Source organism: Hyperoodon ampullatus, assembly GCF_949752795.1.
Source record: "Hyperoodon ampullatus genome assembly, chromosome: 1".
Taxonomy (NCBI): Eukaryota; Metazoa; Chordata; class Mammalia; order Artiodactyla; family Ziphiidae; genus Hyperoodon; species Hyperoodon ampullatus.
This window is the reverse complement of record NC_136914.1, coordinates 138,901,273-138,918,748: the sequence shown is the minus strand read 5'-3', so window position 1 is coordinate 138,918,748 and position 17,476 is coordinate 138,901,273. Positions and strand designations below refer to the sequence as shown.

The 17,476-nt window shown below is 38.7% G+C and overlaps 1 protein-coding gene across 1 annotated transcript in view; it reads left to right on the top strand.

The window, feature by feature from the left end:
* Positions 1-6,049: 6,049 nt before the first annotated feature.
* SLC25A31 (solute carrier family 25 member 31) overlaps positions 6,050-17,476 on the top strand; it is a gene marked incomplete at both ends in the record, with an annotated part of 32,255 nt that continues 20,828 nt past the window's right edge. The window contains one exon of the mRNA XM_079701538.1: positions 6,050-6,293. Coding sequence (XP_079557664.1) covers positions 6,050-6,293 — 244 coding nt within the window. The remainder of the gene's footprint in view (positions 6,294-17,476) is intronic.

The following is a 17,476-nucleotide window of genomic DNA, read 5'->3' as shown; positions in this document are numbered from 1 at the left end:
TTCTTTCCACTGTTCAATACTGAACATAAGATTGTTAAAGACTGAGATGATATGCTGCTGGATTTGATGCACTAAATCTTATTGTGAGACTTTTGAAGAAGATACTTGATCAAAATATGAAGAAGGGATTGTTAACTTATTTCCATTTTGGTATATACCATTAATTTATTTACTAGTTTGAAATAATGTGATGTGTTTTATGTAAAATTAATATAGGAATGTTTATCTGGGAAAAATACCCAATTCGTTGTATATTTTTCTCAAGACTAATATTGATATCTGGTGAAACAATCATGAAATTGGGAGGAGGTGACCAGGTTCTGTAACTGATTAGTGCTGTGACCATGAGCAAGTTGTTGTACCTCTGTGAGCTCAGAGTTTTCATGTACAAATGAAATGATTGCTTTGAGGTGTCTAAGTATATGAAATGATTGCTTTGAGGTGTCTAAGTATAGACCCTCTTAAGTATAAAATGTGCAATTTTTTCCCTCTTGCCTATTGTTTGGTACCTAAATTTGTAATGTCCAAGTACTGATTGCTTCTTAGATCAGATACTTTTCTTTAGTTTAGGTGTTTTAGTAGATACCTCACAGTGGGGGAAGAGAGGAGTGAAAATTAAACTTCTTTTTTTATTTATTTGATTTTCTTTACTCTTCCAGGTCAATTCTGTTTTGACTAGGATATTTTTTTTTTAACTATTTGTCCATAAACTTTCATTGTTTTTCTCTTTGTTGAAATATATTCAGGTATACACACAAATTTTATGCAAGTTCATGAATTTTGGGAAAGTTGTATGTAAACCTTTTTTAAAAACCTAATCATGTTGAAAACACTGAAAAAGCTGACTAAAGAAATTCTATGGTGACTTTTTTTGTTCGATACAAATTTTTGCCTTACAAGTATGGATGATGATGTATTGGGTTTTCCCAAAGGGGGACATTTTAATGAACAATAGTTTACTTGACTTTGAGTAGAGAAAGAAAAGTACTAAGATGAGAATTTTCATTGGCTCTCAGAATTTGGTGGATTGAAAGAATGGAAGAACATGACAATTCTTAATTGACATTTACCCAATGGATTCTACTGAAGTCTCAGATGCCCCCAAGACTTTAAAATACTGGGTTCTTTCTTCTTCAGGACTTAACTTTGGAAGGCAAATTATGTCGGCACATCTAAAGCCAGTCCCTGCCTTTCCCCTACCTCAAACGTGAGACCTCCAGCTTACTCTGAATTAACTGCAAAATGTAGTGGATGCACCATTTGAAAGATTTGGTCTTAGAAGAAACACTATTATCCCTCTGTCATGAGTTTAAGAGATTTTCACCCAGGCGTTTAAGATGCAAACCACTATACTTGTCCCATTAGTGACTTGTGGGCCTTAATTTTGGCATTCAAAACAGGGAAAGAAACTCCGGTTCTTGAAATGTAGAAAATGGCTTTCAATATCCTCCCCCTTAAGATTATAATATTGGTCAAATGGTAGATAGACTCTTTACTACTGTCTTAGGACTGCTTGTGTACATATATAGGTATTGAGGTATTATTTAGAAGTATTTAGTAAATGTCTTAAATTTCTTGATATGTCCTCCAAAACACCATGAGCTATTTTTAATACTGAGAAGTATTCATAAATGCAGCTATTGATCACCTCAGATTTTCAAACAGACTGAACTAAGACTTGGGATTTTACCATCAGGAACTTTTTGTTTCATTTAATGAAATTTTGGCTTGTTGAACTGCTTTCCTGGTGTCAAAGAATCATGAGACCACCATTTAATAACTGAAATAAAAAGACAAAGCAGACTACTGATGGTAATAAGGGCGAAGTCATTTGCAACATTGTAGATGTGCTCTGTAATGACCACGTTGCAGAGACATTGCATTTTTAAGAAATAAAACCAAATATTATCTTGGCTTTTATCTCTAAATGGATATCAAAATAAGCATTATAAGTAAACTTAGCTGCCCATTTTTCCATATATGTTCAGATTCACATCTGAAAGTAGATCAGTCTGGTTATTAGACAAGAAGTGCCTATCTGCCATTTTATTAAATAAAGAGGGACAAAGAATACTTTGGCAGATATAGAAGCATTCTTGAGTTGGAGTTTATTAGCATCCTGCAAAAGTTCTTGTTTACCAAAGACTGTAATGCAAAAGCCTATATAACCAGCATTAAAAAAAAAAAAAAAAAAAGTCAAGTGCTGTCTTACCACCATCATATATTTTTTAGCCCCACAAAATTACATTTTAGCTTCTAACCCCTTTCTCTTTCTTTATCGCTCTTTGTTTCTTTTGGTCAGGTTAGAGAAGAGAATGTTTCTTATTTGTGCCAAGGGACCCTTGATGGTGATGCATGCTGGCAAGATAGTAAATTTGCAGTGCCTGCTTTTTTATATTTCTAATACAAATGGGAAAAGCTATGAAATCAATTTACTAGGTTTGTCCACTCTGAACATTCTTGAAAATAATATTGTGAATAATCATGTGTTGTCTGTGTGATTTCCCTCTAAATAGTGCCTGGCATATGCTATGTGCTATAAAAGTGTTAGCTGCTACTACTACTACTACTACCACCACCATTTATTATTATTATTATTAAATATCCATTGGTTGAAAACCATGGAGTCAGCTAAATCATACCTTCTACTGTACAAAATTTTGGAAAGCTAAGAAAAAGTATTCTGCACTAAACACTTCTAAAATGATGACTTATACTTTGGATATTTTAAAATATATTATTGAATGTTACTAAAACTTTAATCTGTATACTAAACTGTGTGGAAATAATTTAATTTTGTAGAGTTGTACTTCTATATTCTATATAATTGAAGATATTTTTATACTATATTGATAGTTTTTAATAAAGATGGTTTAGAGGTTTGTTTGCAGTTGTGTTGCCTTTTTGTCCGTTCATCCTACCCTACAAACATTTATTACATTTCTGCTCTGTACCACGCACTGTTCTGGATTCCAGAGATACAGCAGTGAACAAAACAGCTAAAAATCCCTACCCCCGTAGAGCTTATGTTCCCGTGGGAGAGGTAGGCCACAAGTAACACAAATAACTATGTTGACAAAAGCTAAGAGAAAAAAAAAGTGAAGCAAGAAAATGAGATATGAAGTGTGGGAGACAGGGTGGCCAGGGAAAGTGGTGCTGAGGTGATCCCACATCTCAAGTAAGTGAGGAAACTAACCAAGCTGATTGCCAAGGAAAGAAGAGTGAACAGTGCAAAGGCCCTGAGACTCTATACTTTCAACATATAAATCACCAGGACTTTTTTCATTCCCTAAATCAGTAAATAAAATACAATGCAGCAAATTAAACATTTTCAGCTTTATCTATTGAAAAGAGCTGATTCAGAGCTCTTAATAGGGTTATAAAAAAAGCTACACTTCTAAGTACTTTCACTTTCACTTCTAAGTACTTTCACATGAATACATGTCAAAAGTAAGCTAGAGGATATCATAAAGGAATATGCTATGAACATGCCAACTATGGGGTCAAATGTCAGGGGAGAGGGGCAAGGGAGGCAAGAAAGGAAGGGACAGAAAATTGCCCTGGGAAGCAGCAGAAGACTTGCTTTTGCGGCCTCCGAGATACTTACTTTCCCTGTGACCAGAGATGGTTCCGTTGACCTCTCTTGGCACCTTAAAAAGACAGTCTGGCTTGGAGTGTGATTCAGGCAATTCACCCTTTAAATCTCTCCCTAAGTCCTCTGAATTACCTTAAAAGAATGAAACATTCCATTTTTCAGATTTTTGCAGATAAAATGCCCACCATTTCTTGAATTTGCAATGGGTTTCACAAAGGATTTTGAAGTCAACACAATGAGAAGACTTTAAATTTTTCAAGCTAGGAATAATGATTAATGCAATTGCTTCATTAAGATTAATCTGGCAGCAGCATGTAAAATGTAGAGAGACTCCGGCTGAAAAACCAGTTGAGTCAAATAAGCCACTATGGAAAGGAAGGTAGCACCAAACATGGTACCAGTAGGACTTGCCAACTAGCTTTATGTGAGGTAATCAAAATATTAACAGAATTCCTGCTCTGGAATCCTTCTGGCCTAAATATTTGTTTTTTTATTAGTGACAAGTACTATTAAAAGTGTTCGGACACACTTAAGATAATAAAGAAACAAATGTAACAAGTTCAAAAAAGCCAGTAACTTATCTCACATTTTATAGATGTGTTTCAAGACTGCAAGTCCTACAGAGTAAGAGATGATAAGATGGAATCTTCCTTTATTAGAAACCATCAAACAAGCTGTAAACAGGAATCAGGAATATATTCTTTTATTAATAATACTAAGACATTATTTGCCTCTTTCACTCATTAGCATACAGTGGAGTTCTCCACCAGCTACATGTTGTGTGATATTGCAGCAAATGGAGTGCAAAAGCAGCTATGTAAATCCAGCTGTCTTTTATTAAGCCAGACATTTAAAAAGACTTTCAAAAATATAAAACAAGGCTGTTCCCACTACGGTTTTTTTTTGTTTGAAAATAGTTATTTTTTATTTTAAAATATTTCTTATGTAGGGGTTTACTATTGTTACTTTAAATGAGTTGATTTTTAAATTTTTCTGTTTCAATTTCTGAAATGGTTAATGTCAACACATATCACCAAAACAGAAGCTTCTTTGTGGTCTTCAAAGAAGAGTGAAAAGAGATCCTAAAATCAAAGTTTGTGAACCACTGTTCTCGAACAGGTCATTGATTCTCAACCCTGCACATTAGAATTACCTGAGGAGGACTTCCCTGGCTGCGCAGTGGTTAAGAATCCGCCTGCCAATGCAGGGGAACACAGGTTCAAGCCCTGGTCTGGGAAGATCCCACATGCAGTGGAGCAACTAAGCCTGTGTACCACAACTACTGAGCCTGTGCTCGAGAGCCCGTGAGCCACAACTACTGAGCCTGAGTGCCACAACTACTGAAGCCCAGGTGCCTAGAGCCCATGCTCCACAACAAGAGGAAGCACAGGGGCAGCAATGAAGACCCAACGCAGCCAAAATTTAATTAATTAATTATTTCTAAAAAAGGAAGAAAAGAAAATACAAGGCTTAAAATAAAAAAATCTAAAAAAAAAAAAAAAAGAATTACCTGGGGAATTCAAATTCAAATACAGACACCAAGGCTCACTTCTAGATATCCTGATTTAACAGTCAGGACCTAAGCCAATCATCAGTTAGACTAAACACTCCCCCACTCCCCACCTCTGAGTGTGCAGTCTGGCTTGAGCACCACTGCTCTATACAGAATTACCAATTTAAATAAAATACAGGAGAAAGAGGAACATCTTGTGTTACGGGGTGCAGTCAGTAAAACCAGACAGTGAGTAGACAAACGACCCCTGCTAAATTAGACGAGCAGAAATTAAAGCAATTTCTAACAGAAGGTGTAAGGCAGTGGTCCTCAACCCTTTTGGTACCAAGGCCCAGTTTCGTGCAAGACAATTTTTCCAAGGACAGGGAAGCTGGGGATGGTTCAGGCAGTAAGGCCATCGATGGGGAGGGGCAGATGAAGTTTCACTGGATGGCCCGCTGCTCACCCCCTGCTCTGCCGCAGGGTTCTTAACAGGCGGCGTCCTAGTACCTGGCCTAAGGGTTACCCTGGGGACTAAAACTAAACTCGGTTAATCCCACACAGTTGGTTTACTGCTCTGTCCTGGTTTGGGCTACTAAATTTCCTTATACAGAACTGGTTCTCCCGCGACCGTTCCCGCACCTTCCTGGGTCAGAACCCACTGGCCTCCTAGCCCTGCCTGCCGCAAGGACAGCCCCACACCAACACTTGCCAAGACACTTTTAGAGACTTGCACCACGCGGAGTAGCCACGTGTCGGGAGTCACGTGGCCGGCGCCGGGTGGCGGAAGGCGGTTGGAGGCGCCTGCGCAACTCCGCGACCCCGGCGCACTGGTTTCCCGGCGTGCTGAGTGCCGCTTTCCAGTCGGGACGACGCTGAAGCAGTTTTTGGCTTCCCTTCGTCCATCTCTCCCGCTTTCGTTTTGAGCTTCTGCTGCCCGATTTCACGTCTATCGTCCCACCATGCAGCGTGTACCTCCGAAGAAGAAGCTGGAGAAGAAGGTGGAGAAGCAGCTCTTTGACGCCGCGTCCTTCAGGAAGGACCTGCTGGCGGGCAGGGTGGCGGCGGCCGTATCCAAGACGACGGTGGCTCCCATGGAGCGGGTAAAGCTGCTGTTGCAGGTGCAGGCGTCGTCCAAGCAGATCAGCCCAGAGGCCCAGTACAAAGGCCTCGTGGACTGCCTGGTCCGGATTCCCCGTGAGCAGGGTGTGTACACGAGGCCGCCACGCCAGCCTCTCCCCGCGCCGGGTCAGCTTGCCAGAAAAGCGGGTGGGTGGGCCGGGCGGGGATGCTTGCGGGCGCCACGGCCATGTTTGTCGGTGATGAGTTTGTTTTCTTTGCCTTCGATAATTCAATTTCTTAACCGGTCTAAGAGGCTCTGCTTTCCCAGGGCCAAGAAGGCCTACACGTGACCAGTCCTGGGTCAAGGGAGACCACCACCTTCTCTTTCTCTATTTTTTTCCTTCGCAGGAGGCTCTGCACCTCTGTGCACCTGTGTCTGGCTCAGGAGGAAAATGGTTGACCTCCCCGTATTGGGGTAGATGCCATCAGGCCCTTGGCTGTATGTTAATAGGTGCTTTAAGTTGCTTAAATATTTGTTGAAATAATACGTTTAAGAGAAGTATTCCAAATATGGAAGCATTGGGGCCTCTCAGTATCTAGTATGTATTCAGTGAAAAGAGGTTCTGTTTATTCTCAAGAACTACTGAAGACCAGGGCTGAGACCAAGGAGGCACTCAGATCTGCCCAAATTTTAGGGGGATGCCAAAAAAAAAAAAACTCAGTAGTAGAAACAAATAACATTTTAATGCAGTATTTTTAAAAATCGAAATTAATGCGAAAAACCCATGATGAGCAATATATAAAAATTTTAAGTAAAGACGGGATCAGTATTAATTTTTATTTTTTTGCATCAGGCTCTGTTTTTACTTAAAGTTTTGATATTTTGGTCCCTTGTGGAGTTTTTTTCCATTAATACTGAAATGATTTCAAGGAATAGATAATGAAAATGCTTTATGAATCATTCAGTGCCCTCCTCTTACTGAATGGCTCCTTAAGTTAGCTAAGTGGATAAGAGGATAAATTGATCAGAAATTTTCTGATATAGTTGGATTCAATTGAAACCTCTATATGAACTCTAAAAAGGAAAGAGGTCTATTTATTGTGTATTCTGAACAAGAAGTGTAGTGGCTTCAACTCCAGTGCAGTCCTTTCTTTCACTCCTAAGTCTAGGGCAGGTTACTCTTCCTCCCATAAAAAAGGATTCCTGGGAACTCCCTGGTGGTCCATTGGTTAGGACTCCTCACTTCCACTGCAGGGGGCACGGGTTCAGTCCCTGGTCAGGGAGCTAGGATCGCGCAAGCAGAGTATTTCAGGTTGAGAGTAGACTGTTAAGGCATCATCTAAACTGTGGATTTAAAGTGCCCATCTGGGAGCTGAGTTTAGATCTTTAATGGTAAGTGAGTGGTTCACATCCTCTCACTCCCATTTATTTTATCAGAGCAAGCTTCCCATTTCTCTTCAGAGAAGTAGGAGCCTCTTTATTATTTGCTAATCTGCTTTAAATATTCAGTCAGGTAAAGTTAAATATTCTGGATAGATTGTGCTGACCAGTGCTAAATCGTTTTATATTTTAAAGTTTTTTGTAGTATTTAAACCTAAATTTATTCCGTATGGCTCTTGTAAATTGATACCATTATGAATAGTATTCTGGTTCCAGCTTTCTTTAAGCAGAATTTTAAGAAAATGTTTTCTAGTATATACAAGGCCTTGTTATGAGTACACCATGGTATATGCTATGCTAGAAGATTAGTAATACACAACAGGGATAATATTGCCATCTAGGGGCATTTTTGGAAACTCGTAAGGAATTTTTTGTTTAACACAAAGATAGAGGGGAATAATCCTTAACTGCAATGATATGAAAGGCAAAATCCAGGGCTGCTAAACATCCCGCTGCTGCTGCTGTACCCGGCCAGTCCTACACAACAAAGACTTGCCCTGCAACCTCATGACTCAGATCTCCCACTGGACATTCACGTAGCAGTAAAACCTGTTTATGATTATCTAAGCCTAGAAACTAACTCTTATTTACCTATAAACACAAACTGTCTGGGGCAGAATTCTAGTACACAGTGATTCCAGTAATGCAGCTATCTTGTAAGTAGAGGAAAGATTGTACTTTGTTTTATTCAGAATTTTACTGAGAGTTATTCATCATTGTGAAAACTCATGTTAGCAGTTCTGTGTGTGATATTTGGTCACCACTTATATCATCTGCATTTTTTTTTTTTTTTTTTGCGGTACGCGAGCCTCTCACTGCTGTGGCCTCTCCCGTCGCAGAGCACAGGCTCCCGACACGCTGGCTCAGCGGCCATGGCTCACGGGCCTAGCCAGTCCGCGGCATGTGGGATCTTCCCGGACCGGGGCACGAACCCGTGTCCCCTGCATCAGCAGGTGGACTCTCAACCACTGTGCCACCAGGGAAGCCCATCTGCATTTTTAACTATTGAATTCATGATGATTGTATAGATATATTTATTAAATATAAATAAATATATTTTTCCAAATGTCAACGTGTGTCTTAAGCACAACTGATTCATTATAAATAGAAGCAAGCATCGGACTGTTACATCTATGGTGTGATCACGCCTCACCAATTTACTAAGTAATATATATGTTTTATTATAAACTCTTTTATTTTTTCTTTGTATATAGCAGAAAGGGCATTATATTGATTTTTTTAGAACTAGTGAAGAGGTCATTGTCTTTGAATTCTATTTCTAGATAGTAAAGGAAGCATTGTAAAATATTTATTATGTATAGAAGACTTGAACCTGGTAGCGCTGAGAATCACTGCTAAATCATTATGGAACTTTACTAGGCAATCATATTCTGAGGCTGTTATTTTCTGGAATTTACCTTCTGTCTCTTTTGTGAAAGTCAAATACATTGCAGTCTCAGTGTTCTGAAGTTTCTCTTGTTTTTCCTATTTGCTCGAGTTTTACTGATAACTTTTCCTTTCTTTAGGCAATATGGAATAAGCATAAGAGACAATGAATTCAGAAGGTACAACAAGATGCTCTCGCACTATCTTCTTACCTTATCTCTTTCTTTACACCTCAAGGAGAGAGCTCTTCATTCTTCCTCTGAACATAGCTTTAAACATCTCCTTGGGTGTCTTTGATACTTTTTATAAGCTTTCCTTGGCTTATGAAAGCTTCTGGATTTATCCTGACTAATGCTTTTTAAAAAATTTATTCTATTCTTTAGTTGGTATTATGACCTTCCAACTTTGTATGTGTACTTTTATTTAGTACTTTTTAAACCTGTATTACACAAATAATGCATGTTTACTATAGAAAATTGAAAAACATAGAGAAACAAAAAGTTTTTTTAGAGCACTGCTAACATCACCACAGTTAACATTTTGGTGCCTGTGCTGTGATTTTTTTTTCACTGAGCAAGCTATGCATCAGTAAATATATTTTAATTAATATAATTGTTTTATTTAATATACTGTAACATAGGCTTTTAAAGATATTATTTCTAAATCTCATTTTTAAGACCCTACCAGAACTCTTTTCTCTTTTAGGTATTCCTGGCCATGAATTCATCAGCTGTCTTTAATCTGAACTTTTCCAAACATATTTTCCTGAAGGCTAAAGCAGGGAGGTTTTTATATCTTGAAGAAGATATTTTGGGGTATGGAAAGAAAATGTTAGGTATATGTGTTATCTAAATAAAATGGGAATATAAACTTTACTGATATTTAGTAAATGAATTGGCACTGGCACCTGTGGTTGGCCAAATGTCAGTTATATATCACAGGATGCTAAGGTATCCTGAAAAAAAGAGTAGGAGTTACACAGGGTAAAGGGGATAACAGGTACCCTTACTCAATTATTGTATACTGAACATATTATAGTTTATGTTGGCTCAGTTAAATGGATTTATAGAGATAAGAAGACTATTTGAATATTTGAAATTGTCAAGAATACTATTTGAAATATAGATTCACATACACTATTTTTAAGAATGAACCTCACCCTAAGGGTGCCTTGAGATAATAGCAGATGATAGTATGAAAACATCATGATTAGCAAGATATCTGAAAATACTGTTTTTTAACTATTAAAACAAATGCTCAGTTGTGCCCTAATATCTAAAAGTTTTCCCTGACCATCCTATCTAAATAGCCCTTCCTCATTCTCCAACTACATATACTATTTTTTTCTTGTGGCCACTTGACATATTTATTTGTTCATTGTCTGTCTTTCTCAAAATGTAAGCTCCATAAGACCAAGAACTTTGTTCCTATGCACTTGGTACCAAATAAAAGGTTTTTAAATGAAGAATCTTTTTTTAAAAATTTTTATTGGAGTATAGTTGATTTATAGTGCTGTGTAAATGAAGAATCTTTATCTCATTCTTTAATTTCTCTTTTGGATATGTTTTACAAATGTACGTAACAGGGTAGTATAGTAGCAAAGGTATATTATTTACATTTTTAAGTATGTACATATTTGAGAGTCATGATTACATTTTTTTAACTGATAGGCAGACTGTCAAAGCATGTTGGAGCCTGCTAGTCTAGAATATACAGTTGACCCTTGAACAACAAGGGTTTGAACTGTGTGGGTCTGCTTACACATGAATTTATTTTTCCCCCAGTAGCAAATACTACAGTACTTGATCCCTGGTTGGTTGAATCCATGATTGCAGAACCGTGGATATGGAAGAACCACATATAGGGAGAGCTGACTACAAGTTATTACTTGGATTTTTGAGTGCATGGATAATCAGCATCTCTAACCCTTACGTTGTTCAAGGGTCAACTGTATACCCAAACATGCCTAGCATTTCCATTCTTGGCTAGTAAGTGGACCAGTAAATGGCCCAGTAACTTTTTCCCATTTTCCCATCAGTTCTGTATTAATTCTTAATTATTTTCTCAGAATTAAGTTCAGAGTAGGTTTTTCTCACCCTTAAATTTTGAAGAGATTATTTTTACTTAGCAATTAAGTAAAAAAAAAACTTAGATGTTCTGCTATTAGCAGAGAAATATACCACAGCCCCTATGTTTGTCTCTATCAATTTTGTGATTATATATTAGGAAACTCTCCTTTTGTTCTGTGTGACTAGAGTCAAATACTGCTACATTTGCATCACACTTGCTTTTCCCTTGTTTTATTCTGACCACAAAGTACTACTGTTTTTATCCAAAATGGATTTTTACCTAGAGGCAATAGAGATTTAATAGCTCTAGGTCTGGAGTCAGATAGATCTAGAAAATTCTGAAGTCCCAACCTTTCCCTTACCTTGTAACCTTGAACAGTTTTTATTTAACCTCTCTCAACCTCAGTTTTCTCAGTTCTATACAAGGTATAATAATATTACCTACCTCATATGGAAGTTGTGACGGTTAAACAAGATAATGCCTGTAAAATACTCAGCCATGTATCTATTGCATAGTTAGTGCTCAATAAATTTTAACTCTTTAATCATTTTGAATACATTCCTAAATTTAGAAACATGTATTCCTCATGTTCATTTGTAAATGAGTGTATTTGGGATAAATTTGCATTACATATAGATTTTTGTAATCTATCTAAAGAACCTACATAGTACACAGTGTACTTAAAGTACATTTGAGTAAAACCTTGAAACCTGGCCCCCAGAAATAATATTTCTATAGAAGATGCATTCAGAGTTCCACTTTGAGGTTCCTCCTCTTTGTACTCTTACTAAGGACATTGGAACTCCTAAAAGCATGGTACAGCAGTGAGATGCAAAGAAGGGAATAAGTTTTTTAAGTATGATCTGTGGAAAAAGAGGCTAAAGCAGGGGTTTTTAACCTGATATCTGTAGCTCCAGGGAATCCATGAATCCTGAGAAATACATGCAAAAGTATTTTATGTGTGTGAGATACTTTTTCATATATAACTCATTAAGAGCTGCCACTGTTATACTGCTAGGGATTTTTTTATTTCTAGATTTTTCACTGAGACAATGACAGTTGTTTTGATGAATCCTCTAGGTTTTTTCATGCAAATACACTTTTGCTAACAGGAATACGTTCTTCTGTCAATGCTAGCAAACCCCTTTAGTCATTAAATCTGTCACTCTGTCATGGTCTCGTTAATTTGCAGATGTCTTTCTCATCAAAATCTTCCATTTATATTCAGTACATTAGCCAAAGTTACAAACCTTTATACTATTCTTATATTTATATGACACACTTTTGTGAAATAAATATTAATTCAGTACTATAATCATAATTATATAATTATAACTAATAACTCATAATCTGAAACCTGTAATATCTCAATACCATCTAGCTGAATCAACCATTTCCAAAATGACTATTAATAAATAAGAGCCATGTATAAAATGGGAATTCTAATACATGATACATGTATTAGAATTCGTGATACATGACACTTTTTAAAACTCAGTTTATTACTTTGGGTTTTTTTTTAAACGAATGATGATTTCAACTTAAATCCCATTTGATCAGATTGGCAGTTCTTTAGCCAGTATGTTCTTTATCCTTTTAAGATCCTCTGCGAACTTCCGGGGAAGATGGCGGAAGAGTAAGACGCGGAGATCACCTTCCTCCCCACAGATACACCAGAAATACAGCTACACGTGGAACAACTCCTACAGAACACCTACTGAACGCTGGCAGAAGACCTCAGACCTCCCAAAAGGTAAGAAACTCCCCACATACCTGGGTAGGGCAAAGCGGAGAGATTCCCGCACAGAGGATCGGTGCCGAGCGGCACTCACCAGCCCGAGAGGCTTGTCTGCTTGCCTGCTGGGGCGGGCGGTGCTGGAAGCTGAGGCTCGGGCTTCGGTCAGAAAGCAGGGAGAGGACTGGGGCTGGCGGCGAGAACTCAGCCTGAAGGGGGCTAATGCGCCACAGCTACCCGGGAGGGAGCCCGGGAAAACTCTGGAGCAGCCGAAGAGGCAAGAGACTTTTTCTTCCCTCTTGATTTCCTGGTGCGCGAGGAGAGGGGATTAAGAGCGCTGCTTAAAGGAGCTCCAGAGACGGGCGCGAGCCGGGCTAAAAGCACGGACCCCAGAGACGGGCGTGGGACGCTGGGGCTGCTGCTGCCGCCGCCAAGAGGCCTGTGTGCGAGCGCAGGTCACTGTCCACGCCGCCATCCGGGAGCCTGTGCAGCCCATCATTGCCGGGGTCCCGGGTTCCAGGGAAGGCTTCCCTAGGAGAACGCAGGGCGCGCCTCGGGCTGGTGCAACGACATGCTGGACTCTGCCGCCGCAGGCTCGCCCCGCACTCCGTGCCCCTCCCTCCCTCCCGGCCTGAGTGAGCCAGAGTCCCCGAAGAGGCTGCTCCTTTAACCCTGTCCTGTCTGAGCGAAAAACAGACGCCTTCCGGCGACCTACACGCAGAGGCGGGGCCAAATCCAAAGCTGAGACCCGGGAGCTGTGAGAACAAAGACGAGAAAGGGAAATCTCTCCCAGCAGCCTCAGAAGCAGCGGATTAAAGCTCCACAATCAACTTGATGTACCCTGCATCTGTGGAATACATGAATAGACAACAAATCATCCCAAATTGAGGAGCCAGGAGTCAGTGCTGTGCCTCTGAGGTGGGAGAGGCAATTTCAGGACACTAGTCCAAAAGAGACCTCCCAGCTCCACATAATATCAAACGGCGAAAATCTTACAGAGATCTCCATCTCAAAACCAACACCCAGCTTCACTCAACGACCAGCAAGCTACAGTGCTGGACACCCTATGACAAACAACTAGCAAGACAGGAACACAATGCCACCCATTAGCAGAGAGGCTGCCTAAAATCATAAAAAGTCCGCAGACACCCCAAAACACACCACCAGATGTGTACCTGCCCACCACAAAGACAATATCCAGCCTCATCCACCAGAACACAGGCACTAGTCCCCTCCACCAGGAAGCCTACACAACCCACTAAACCAACCTTAGCCACTGGAGACAGACACCAAAAACAACGGGAACTACGAACCTGCAGCCTGCAAAAGGGAGACCCCAAACACAGTAACATAAGCAAAATGAGAAGACAGAAAAACACACAGCAGGAGAAGGAGCAAGATAAAAACCCACTAGACTTAACAAATGAAGAGGTACTAGGCAGTCTATCTGAAAAAGAATTCACAATAATGATAGTAACGATGATCCAAGATTCTATTTCCATGATCCAAAATCTTGGAAATAGAATAGACAAAATGCAAGAAACAGTTAACAAGGACCTAGAAGAACTAAAGATGAATCAAGCATCGATTAAAAACACAATAAATGAAATAAAAAATACTCTAGATGGGATCAATAGCAGAATAACTGAGGCAGAAGAACGGATAAGTGAGGTGGAAGATAAAATAGTGGAAATAACTGCTGCAGAGCAAAATAAAGAAAAAAGAATGAAAAGAACAGAGGACAGTCTCAGAGACCTCTGGGACAACATGAAACGCACCAACATTCGAATTATAGGGGTTCCAGAAGAAGAAGAGAAAAAGAAAGGGACTGAGAAAATATTTGAAGAGATTATAGTTGAAAACTTCCCTAATATGGGAAAGGAAATAGTTAATCAAGTCCAGGAGGCACAGAGAGTCCCATACAGAATAAATCCAAGGAGAAATACGCCAAGACACATATCAATCAAACTGTCAAAAATTAAACACAAATCATATTAAAAGCAGCAAGGGAAAAACAACAAATAACACACAAGGGAATCCCCATCAGGTTAACAGCTGATCTCTCAGCAGAAACTCTACAAGCCAGAAGGGAGTGGCAGGACATAATTAAAGTGTTGAAGGAGAAAAACCTGAAACCAAGATTACCCAGCAAGGATCTCATTCAGATTTGATGGAGAAATTAAAACGTTTACAGACAAGCAAAAACTGAGAGAGTTCAGCACCACCAAACCAGCTTTACAACAAATGCTAAAGGAACTTCTCTAGGCAAGAAACACAACAGAAGGAAAAGACCTACAATAACGAACCCAAAACAATTAAGGAAATGGGAATACGAACATACATATCAATAATTACCTTAAATGTAAATGGACTAAATGCTCCCACCAAAAGACACAGATTGGCTGAATGGATACAAAAACAAGACCCATATATATGCTGTCTACAAGAGACCCACTTTAGACCTAGAGACACATACAGACTGAAAGGGGAAGGAAAAAGATATTCCATGCAAATGGAAATCAAAAGAAAGCTGGAGTAGCAATTCTCATATCAGACAAAATAGACTTTAAAATAAAGACTACTAGAAGAGACAAAGAAGGACACTACATAATGATCAAGGGATCGATCCAAGAAGAAGATATAACAATTGTAAATATTTATGCACCCAACATAGGAGCACGTCAATACATAAGGCAAATACTAACAGCCATAAAAGGAGAAATCGACAGTAACACTTCCATAGTAGGGGACTTTAACACCCCACTTTCACCAATGGACAGATCATCCAAAATGAAAATAAATAAGGAAACACAAGTTTCAAATGATACATTAAACAAGATGGACTTAATTGATATTTATAGGACATTCCATCCAAAAACAACAGAATACACATTTTTCTCAAGTGCTCATGGAACATTCTCCAGGATCATATCTTGGGTCACAAATCAAGCCTTGGTAAATTTAAGAAAATTGAAATTGTGTCGAGTATCTTTTCTGACCACAATGCTATGAGACTAGATATCAATTACAGGAAAAGATCTGTAAAAAATACAAACACATGGAGGCTAAACAAAACACTACTTAATAACGAAGGGATCACTGAAGAAATCAAAGAGGAAATTAAAAAATACCTAGAAACAAATGACAATGGAGACACGACGACCCAAAACCTATGGGATGCAGCAAAAGCAGTTCTAAGAGGGAAGTTTATAGCAATACAATCCTACCTTAAGAAACAGGAAACATCTCGAATAAACAACCTAACCTTGCACCTAAAGCAATTAGAGAAAGAAGAACAAAAACATCCCAAAGTTAGCAGAAGGAAAGAAATCATAAACATCAGATCAGAAATAAAAAGAAATGAAGGAAATGACAGCAAAGATCAATAAAATTAAAAGCTGGTTCTTTGAGAAGATAAACAAAATTGATAAACCATTAGCCAGACTCATCAAGAAAAAAAGGGAGAAGACTCAAATCAATAGAATTAGAAATGAAAAAGGAGAAGTAACAACTGACACTGCAGAAATACAAAAGATCATGAGAGATTACTACAAGCAACTCTATGGCAATAAAATGGACAACCTGGAAGAAATGGACAAATTCTTAGAAATGCACAACCTGCCAAGACTGAATCAGAAAGAAATAGAAAATATGAACAGACCAATCACAAGCACTGAAATTCAAACTGTGATAAAAAATCTTCCAACAAACAAAAGCCCAGGACCAGATGCCTTCACAGGCGAATTCTATCAAGCATTTAGAGAAGAGCTAACACCTATCCTTCTCAAACTCTTCCAAAATATAGCAGAGGGAGGAACACTCCCAAACTCATTCTACGAGGCCACCATCACCTTGATACCAAAACCAGGCAAGGATGTCACAAAGAAAGAAAACTACAGGCCAATATCACTGATGAACATAGATGCAAAAATCCTCAACAAAATACTAGCAAACAGAATCCAACAGCACATTAAAAGGATCATACACCATGATCAAGTGGGGTTTATTCCAGGAATGCAAGGATTCTTCAATATATGCAAATCAATCAACGTGATACACCATATTAACAAATTGAAGGAGAGAAACCATATGATCATCTCAATAGATGCAGAGAAAGCTTTCGACAAAATTCAACACCCATTTATGATAAAAACCCTGCAGAAAGTAGGCATAGAGGGAACTTTCCTCAACATAATAGAGGCCATATATGACAAACCCACAGCCAATATCATCCTCAATGGTGAAAAACTGAAACCATTTCCACTAAGATCAGGAACAAGACAAGGCTGCCCACTCTCACCACCCTTATTCAACATAGTTTTGGAAGTTTTAGCCACAGCAATCAGAGAAGAAAAGGAAATAAAAGGAATCCAAATCGGAAAAGAAGAAGTAAAGCTGTCACTGTTTGCAGCTGACATGATACTATACATAGAGAATCCTAAAGATGCTACCAGAAAACTACTAGAGCTAATCAATGAATTTGGTAAAGTAGCAGGATACAAAATGAATGCACAGAAATCTCTGGCATTCCTATATACTAATGATGAAAAATCTGAAAGTGAAATCAAGAAAACACTCCCATTTACCATTGCAACAAAAAGAATAAAATATCTAGGAATAAACCTACCTAAGGAGACAAAAGACCTGTATGCAGAAAATTATAAGACACTGATGAAAGAAATTAAAGATGATACA